The sequence below is a fragment of the Anneissia japonica genome, unplaced genomic scaffold (genome assembly GCF_011630105.1).
Source record: "Anneissia japonica isolate Jap-2015-1 unplaced genomic scaffold, ASM1163010v1 scaffold1859_len985614_cov190, whole genome shotgun sequence".
In the NCBI taxonomy this organism is placed as follows: domain Eukaryota; kingdom Metazoa; phylum Echinodermata; class Crinoidea; order Comatulida; family Comatulidae; genus Anneissia; species Anneissia japonica.
In genome coordinates, this window is record NW_022694754.1 from 321,626 (window position 1) to 331,366 (window position 9,741).

The 9,741-nt window shown below is 33.4% G+C and overlaps 1 protein-coding gene across 1 annotated transcript in view; it reads left to right on the forward strand.

Moving 5' to 3' along the window:
* The window catches only part of LOC117101240 (alpha-N-acetylgalactosaminide alpha-2,6-sialyltransferase 6-like), a 32,942-nt gene that overhangs the window by 20,298 nt on the left and 2,903 nt on the right, over positions 1-9,741 (forward strand). Inside the window, exon 2 of the mRNA XM_033241180.1 lies at positions 6,761-7,158. Within this exon, the coding sequence (XP_033097071.1) occupies positions 6,866-7,158 (293 nt within the window). The 5' untranslated portion in view covers positions 6,761-6,865. The remainder of the gene's footprint in view (positions 1-6,760; positions 7,159-9,741) is intronic.

Below are 9,741 nucleotides of genomic sequence, written 5' to 3' on the forward strand. Positions count from 1 at the left end.
TATATATATATATATATATATATATATATATATATATATATATAATTAAAACGGAACAGTAGAGAAAATCCGATCAGAATGACAAAATAAACAACTAAGTATCCACTGGAAGGAATCCCAATATCTGCAGACGGATCCGATTCGGCCTTCCAGGACTCATCAGTGCAGCTGGGGTATAGACCCAAAAGAAACGTTTGACCAGCTTAGGAAGGGCCCAAACCAGTCCCACTACCACTAATGATTACAGAGCCAAACCAAGGCAATATATGTTTTTATATATATATATATATATATATAACTATATATATATATATATATATATATATATATATATATATATATATATATATATACGGATACCTATAAAATAATTATAAGAATTTATTATTAATGTTCGCATCACATTGTCTTTTTACGTTATATTTAAACAAAAATCCACTATGCGCTTGTTTATGTATTGCCTATGTACATTTTTATTTTTTGACAATACATTTAATTTAGTACGGTAATTAAGATTGATTTTTTAAAATGTTTAGAGGTATAAATGTAAATTAACAATTAAATATTTATACAATTTTGGCGGTTGGAGTCGGCTCTATTCCACTTGTTTCCAGTTTCGACTCACTTCACTTCAGAGTCTCTATTAGTGTCATAACTCCAATCATGCCACCACCTGTCATCATCATCGACATCATTACCATCGCCGTCATCATACCCATCATCACCGTCATCGTTATTATCGTCCTCTCATCATTATCATCAACATAATCACCGTCATCGTTATTATCGTCCTCTCATCTTCATCATAATTATTTCATATATGTTCTGGGCATCCAAGTAAACACAGTTTCCAAGGTAGGACCTCTGTACCCCTGCAAAACTAATCAACCTTCCACAAAAAAATTGGATCACCTTCAGAGTGCTCTATAGGTATAACATTATGTCTTTATCACCTGGTAGATTTGTCCATGGAGAGGTACATGTACCTACATGAACTGTCTGCCATAAATAAACCAAAAATTGACTAAAATTAAAGTGTAATATGGTATAAGGCCTAGCAGAAGCAAACACAGCACTTAATTTTAACAATTCACGTCATACGTGATAGTGCAACTCATCTAGAGCGTCATAATTATTTATTAATGCCATTCACTCCTCATAGGCCTAAGCCTCAAGCGTTGTAACTTTAGAAAATTATTTCAAAATTATAACCTATAAAAACTACATGAGGTCCACAATAAGGCTTCAGCAAGGTAATTCAACAGAAGGATCGCTGTGAGAATAGACAAGGCCGTCGGAGCCCCAACCACCTAACCGACTATAACAGGACCACTTTTTCTCAATTATAATATAACTTAAATTATATACGAATAACCTATAAAATAACTATATGAATTTTTTATTATTATTATTATTATTATTATTATTATTATTATTATTATTATTTATTATTATTATTATGTTATATTTAAACAAAAAAAAAATCCACCATGCGCTTGTTTTTGTATTGGCTATGTACATTCCAATTTTTTGAATATACATTTAATTTTAATAATTAAGATTGATTTTTGAAATGTTTAGATGTATAAATGTAAAATAACGATTAAATATTTATAAAATTGTGGGTTTTGGGGCGGATCTTTCCCTTTTGATTCAACTTTCGACTCACTTCATTAACATTCTGTATAACTCCAACCATGCCACCACCTATGTCATCATCATTGACATAATTATCCTCGCCGCCATCGTTATAATCGTCCTCTTATCATCATCATCATCATAATTATTTCATATTTTTCTGGGTAACGGTAACCTGTACCCATGTAAAACTAATTCTACCCTTCCACAAAAAACTAGATCGCTTTCAATACACTGCTCTATAGGTAAGCATAGGCCTAAGTCTTTATCACCAGGTAGATTTGTCTATGGAGAAGTACATGTACCTACATTTATCTACATGGTCTGCCTTAAATAAACAAACGTTGACTAAGATTAAAGCAATAGGTATAAGGCCTAGCATAAGCAAACACAGCACTTAATTTTTAAAAAATACAACATTATTCCAGTAGTAGTGCAACTCATCTAGAGCGTGATAATTGTTTTTTAATATCCTGGTGGGATATGGCAAGTAAGTGAAATTAGAACCAGCAGTACGTTACTCAAAACTACTGTATTCATGAATTTGTAGGCCTATTTCTAAATTCTGTATATGCATATTTATGAGTGAGTATTTATTCATGCGTAGCCATGTTAATTTAAATATTTAAGGCTTGCATAATTTAAGAGCATGCAAATACGATAGTTTGCTCGGGTAATGTTTCTGTGGTAAGGCAGTCTTACAGAAATGTATCGTAGAATGGTCGTCTCTTATACACATCTAGATGTGTATAAGAGACAGCATAAAGACAATTCAAAATAGAAGTTTAATTTATAATGCCTAATATAATATAATGTAATATAATATAGTATAATATAGAATAAAATCAAACAATACACATCTAGATGTGTATAAGAGACAGGGCTTAATGTGTATGATATAGGCAAAACCTGATTGTTAAGTGTTAAAATAATTGTATGATGATTTTAAGGGATAATCGGTGATTATTCTTTTTGGCTGGTGTGGTTCCTGTAAATTCAATTTATTTATGAATTTTCTTTTTGTTAGAGTAATTAAGGCCAGGTAAATTTCTTAAAACCGACTGATTTGGTTATGAAAATGAATAATACCTGGAATACGTTCTTTTTTGCTTTCTGGTTTATCCTGTTCACAAACATCGTGACAATATTTACAATTTTTTTTTATTTATATTGCATATTGATAGTTTTTTCACAATACCCTGCACGTTGTGTAAATATACGGTAGTCAATGTTATTCGTTGTATTATAATTTCTTAAATAATGCATAGTAGTCCTGTGTATTCATAACACAATATTTTATGTAATTAACTACCTTTTTATAGGCCTACTGTATGTATTTCACAATACCCGTCAACTCAAAATAGGCCTATAGTCATTGTTAACCATATTTTATTTATAAAATGTGTTTGTGCTTCTAGCATTTTATTTATTAATGGAGGTATAAGCAGCTCAATTCATCTATGGCACTGAGATAAGAAATTCGATTTTGTAACAGTTATCATTTCGCAATAGACCGCCATTGATTTAAAATAGGCCTACGAATTGTGATTTGGTCATTATTTTGAGTCATGCTACTACCTTATGTGTCCAGATATACTGTAACATTTTTAAGCCATAACGGAAGAATATGATGCCCTGTAAGCTCATACTTTTAAAAAAATCTTCCTATGTGAGGGTCCCTCATGAACATTACACACACACGGCGACCAAGTCAGCTATGGGGATCAAAGGCATGCTCTGATCGAAGTTTTTAGGCCTATGAACGGCACTATAACTCCTATATAACCCTATAATATGAGGGCCACAAAACTTTAGTACGATATTACAGTATATATACTAATACAATTAGTAATCAATATTCTGGCCCCGAAACCTAGACTCAGAAATACCAGAATGGTATCCGAGAGGGTTACTATGGATAACTTAAATAAAATAAAAATAGTCAATAATCTCCTTTCACTTTCATAATAACATTTTTCTAGCCTCGAATGTTGTTGAGTGGGGGATGGTTTTACCATGGAGCTATTATTATAAACGCATGTCGTTGCTAAGCTGTTGCTAACGAAAAAATGTGAATAAAAGATAATACGCCCGCGCGCGATCCAAAAGCGGGGGGAACACATTGGTTTGCCGAGTGATCTCCTTCTCAATAATAACTCCATGGTTTTACCATGAATAACAAAAAGATTAATTTTGTTAACTGAAAGCTTTGTTAGCCTGATCGGCCAACTTATATGCGTCAAGGTATCCGAATGTAGGTCAACAAATTTTTTTAACGCCCAACGCCCCCCGGCCCCTCCCCCTCTTTCCCTTTTACTATAATGGCCGGACCACTTGCAAAATGCTTCAGACGGCTATGGATTAGAGCATACATACCGTAAAACCTTAATTGAAGCCAAGTGGGCTTAATCTCGAGATGAAGCCCACTCAAATTGAAGCCCCTCTTTTTAGTTTGCAAAATCCCCCCCCCCCTTTTAGTTTGCAAAATTAGCCTCGAAAAGAAGCCCATGTTTTCAAAATAGCATAGGCTTCTTTTGGTGATAGTACAGTACATACCGGTACACTGTACATGAATTTCAAAAACAAAAAAAATTTTAAAAGTGCTTGGTTTATACAGAAGTTTAGGTGATTTAATGCCCGTTAAATACACTCCATGATACAGATTGATGTCACAGTGGCCTTATTTATTGTTTAATAATCAAATTCACAAAATTTACGGCATTCATTTTGAAAAGAAGCCCCCTCTTTACTTCTTTGCAAAAGTAGCCTCGAAAAGAAGCCCATCTCGAAAAGTAGCCCATCCAAAGTTCGCAAAAGAAAGAAGCCCAGGGCTTCAATTCAAGGTTTTACGGTATAATGTATAAAGTGTCTTGAATTACTTGAATAAACCAGTAATATACGGTAAGACCTATTCTATTTCTGTCTCTTATACACATCTAGATGTGTATAAGAGACAGGATCAGTACTGGAAGTTGATATGAGGGTTTGTGGACTACCATACTTGGGGTGATTGGGACTTGACTTTATTTGGTTTTGTTTTTGAGGTCTATTTGGATTTATGTGGATGGATGAATTGAATTGCCAGTTTTTTTAATTAATAAAATACTAAACAGATGTAATACTAAAATTATTATGTTAATAATGAGTAAGTTAGTTTGCTAATTTACTTATGTATGAATTAGTTATTCATTTAGTAAAATGTGCCCATTTAAAAAAAAAAACAAAAAAACAAAAAAAACAAAAAAAAAGACACAGAAGAATACTATTAAACAACTCTCTCTTCAATCTCCACTGAAAATTAATTTTTCTTTGGAAATGGGCTCTATACAATTTTGTATGAACATGAACAAATACATTGATAACTTATTGCAAATTATTGCACTTTGTTTTTAATTTCCATTATCAGTGAAGTCTATTTCATGAACCAGGTGAATGAAAATAATACCAAAATGCAATTTAAAACTATTTTTAGAAATTTCTGAAAGTATAGTGAATGATATTGTTAGAATTGGTAAATTCTTTTAATCGGTGTTTCTGTTTTGTTTTCTTTTTACAGAACAGCAAGCAAAAAGGATTGGCATACACAGCTGTTGCTAAATTATCAAAGTATGATGCTAATTTTGTGAATAGCTAGAAAAACAATTAATTGCCAGTATTTTCTTAACTAGACCACCCCTTAAAAATAATTTTGTTGTCCATCTTGAAACTCCATATCACTATATACAAAATACCACGCCGTTGTCCTTCTTTGAATTGAATTTATTCAGTATCATTAAATAGAAAAAAAACATTACAAACATGAAAACATCAGTATACCAGTTTACATTGAGATAGATAAAAAGACCCAAATCCAGAAGTTGAAAATTGCTTAGCTAATATATTGCAATCGTGATTGGTCAATATCTTGAAATGAGGTCAAATCATTCAAGCATCACTGGCGTTAGCTAATCTGGGGTCTGCAGGTAGCGTTAATAACGCCAAGGACGTGGCGAGATGTGTATAAGAGACAGCTACCTTACAATGGTAAAATCCATTGTTGGGTGGCTTTGGACAGGGGCTGTCTCTTATACACATCTAGATGTGTATAAGAGACATCTCTGGATCCGCCCCCTGGTTAGGCGGGTACCGGTATATGTGTTGTTTTTTTAATCAATTTAATAGAATAAATTATATACAATACATTTTTTTTATTCACGTACTAACCTGAGTTCCAAATTATAACCGTGCTGCACTTTGGCCTTTGGTCACGATTAGTTAAAACATGTTTTCAATTGTTTGAATAAAGAGTTATAAATAAGGCTATTATATCACTCGAAGGTCAAGACACTAGTACCAGGGACGTATCCAGAGGGGAGCCATGGGAGCTGCAGCTCACCCCCACCCCCCGTCACTTTGTACACAGTGTTAACATTTTAAAGTTTATTCTTGCAGCCAATACAAATTATTTCCTGGGATTACTCAAAATCTTGTATCCATAAATCCCAGACCAGGCCATTTTAAGATACAGAAATGTGATATTGTATGGTTCAGTTTGGTTTTTATCATTTTGCAAGCTTTTATAAAATTTTGTTTTTAATAATAATGATGATGATGACGATGAATTTTACTATATCAAAATGTCATTTCCGGCCATTTAGAGATAGGCCTACTATTTCTTCAAATTTTCTCACCTCAGCACCAACCAATAAGATCTCCATGGTTGCCGAAAATCCCTGATAAAAGACCATGAGAAATTTGTTGGCACTTCATTTTGACTAGGACACATATATATCGAGTCTGCACCTGACCTTTTGCAAGAATACATTTCAAAACAAAAGAATCAAAAATAAAATAGTCTTCCGAGCTGTCATTTAAAAAATGCTCTTTTCTTTTGTTCATTCTATTATGTTTATTATATTTCTACTAAAAAATGTAAAACAATGAAGAATGGGTTAAGAATGTCTTCCAAAGGAAACAATACCTTTGCGCTATCGTGTGGCGGTCCCCCGACTCCTAGGGGCCCGGAGTTTCCCCTTACCCAGGGTCCGCGTTCTAGCACCCTGGCCCAAAAGTTCTTTGGTTATACATCATTTTACATTCAAATTTTAAAAAAATTATCTGTTTCCATCTTGTTTTATTTTAGGCATTGCGATTGCACTGTGGACACTGCGCTGTTGTCACAAACTCTGGCCATTTACTTAACAGCCGCGCTGGCTCAAGAATTGACAGCACAGAATGTGTATTGAGAATGAACGCTGCGCCTACCCTAGGCTTTGAAGAGGACGTTGGTAAACACACCACAGTCAGAGTTATAGGCCATGCCAACATAGGAAAGGCTCAAATTCTCGAAAGTGAAGAGCCTAAAATGGTTGTTATACCGTGGCTGTATGTAACAGATATCAACAGAGAAAAGAACGTGTATTTCAATATAGCGAAAAGTCTGTCTGTAAATCACATGGATGTTGAATTCTATCTATTCAGTAAGGATAAAGTTAATATATCCGAACAAATGTTCAAAGAAGAAACGGGAATAAGTATTCGGTATGTAGGCATATTTAGTGTAATTTTTATTCAACTTTATTCAACGAGGGTGATCGTAACAACAATAATACAGGACGGTACAATACTATCAGTGGCGTATCCAAGGGGGGGGGGGCCATTTTAATACTGCTAGATACGCCACTGAATACTATACAAAATATGCTGACTTACAGGAGCCCTCTATTTAAGCCTACTGAATTATTTCAACGTGAATTCTCCGCCCAAAACTTGTTAAAAAGTTCATGTTTATGGCAAGCTAACAGGCGAATATATTAGCAGTATAACTCGAGAACATTAAATTTAACTGTTTAAAAGTAGGCCTCAGCTATTAGAAAATTCTCTTTTAGATGCATAGTAACGGATTCAATGGAACAGTCTTCCTCAGGAGATAGTAATACCTTAACCATTAAATCATTAAAATCATTATTTAATCAACATTTTAGTAGGTACCGTTGTTTCATTTTTCTTTTTATACCTACAATGACAAATCCATTACACTTTTTTACGTTTCTTCTACTAAATGCTGCAACACTGAATTAAACACTGGGATTGGAAGGAAAGCATCTTAGCCACAAATCTATATTTAACTCCACTCCAACTGTGATGGGTCATTATAATATAAGCTTATGATTTTCAAAACGACCTAATTCCTAGGTTCTTTTAGATAACAATTAGGCCTATACCATAAAATCTTGAATTGAGACCCAATAGGCTTAATCTCTAGAAGAAGCCAATTTCGAATTGAAGCCGCCTCTTTTAATTAGCCTAGAAAAGAAGCCCATGGGCTTTTCAATGTAGTATAGGCTTCTTTTCGAGATAATACAGTACATGCACTGTACATGAATTAAAAAATTAATTAATTAATTAAAAACAAGCTTGGTTTGAACAGTAGTTTAGGTGATTTAATGCCAGGTAGTACACCTGTCTCTTATACACATCTAGATGAAAACGACCTAATTCCTAGGTTCTTTTAGATAACAATTAGGCCTATACCATAAAATCTTGAATTGAGACCCAATAGGCTTAATCTCTAGAAGAACCCAATTTCGAATTGAAGCCCCCCTCTTTTAATTAGCCTAGAAAAGAAGCCCACGGGCTTTTCAATGTAGTATAGGCTTCTTTTCGAGGTAATACAGTACATGCACTGTACATGAATTAAAAAATTAATTAATTAATTAAAAACAAGCTTGGTTTGAACAGTAGTTTAGGTGATTTAATGCCAGGTAGTACACTCCATGATACAGATTGATGTTACAGTGGCCTTATTTATTGTTTTATAGTAGGCCTAGGCCTACAAATTCCCAAAATTTACAGACTTCATTTTGAAAAGAAGCTCCCTCTTTACTTTGCAAAAGTAGCTTCGAAAAGAAGCCATTCTCGAAAAGTAGTCCATCCAAGTTCGCAAAAAAAAAGGAAGTCCCGGGCCTCACTTCGAGGATTTACGGTATATTCTAATCAGTTAATTATTAAACGATTTTCGACGCCATTAGACCTTTATATGCGGATTTTAGCTAACTCAGTTTGACACGTGTCACGTATTACCAAGGTATTACTGTATTTATTAATTGGCTATATATATATAGTTATACCATATGCTATATATACACATAATATTTAAAATAAATTTAGATTATGTATTGGGATAGAGATGCCAAGAATTACCCTTTTCTCTATAAAAATCCAACTACAATCATTTATATTAGAGCTGTCCTTTTATTTTGCATTATTACTGAGCATTATGTAGGTTCAATATTATATTATAGGCATTATTAATAATACGGAGGCTTCACAACTTAACATGCGTCTTCTAATATCGCAGCTTTAGCAAAACAATATCTTCCTGTAAACTGGGCCAATTTATAAAGATCTGTATTTAGTTGGTAACTGTAACAGTTATCAAGACCCTTCTGGGAGAAACACTCAATATTCAAGATTCCATTTATTTTCATATACATAGTACAAGAAATTTGTATTCCAGAGCTAAGATTACACAAAATATACATACAAAGACAACTATAAATATGAAACTATACATACAGTGCAAAAAATATATAATACAGTTAAATTAATAATATATAATATATATAGTGCAGTGACAAAGGATCAAAATGAGTTGTATCAAAGAACTTAAATAGCAGAAGAATGAGCTGTTCCGCTTATTTGCATTAAAATCGATGGAACATCCGCCTTCCTGCGGATGCAGTAAAATTTAAACATTTTACTAAGTGGAGAAACTACAGGAATCAAACGAACCAGAGCGGCGCCTTTAGTATTACTATATATAATAATGATGGCATTTGTTCTATTTGTAGCTCTTATTCAATTGAAGATATTAGACATTTCTTTTTTCATGTCCTTCCCTCCATAACATCAGATTGGAAGAACGTTACTAGCAAAGCTTGAACATGAAGTAGTAAATACAAATAGGCCTATTTGGAACCAATTTATAAATTCAACAACCGATCAGAAGTTAATGTATGTTCTTGGCTCTTTTTCACTAAATCTTCCAAAAGAAATTGAAGAAAAATTTGACAAATTTTGTAAAAGGTATGCTACAAGGGCATGGAAAAAGAGAAATGAGAT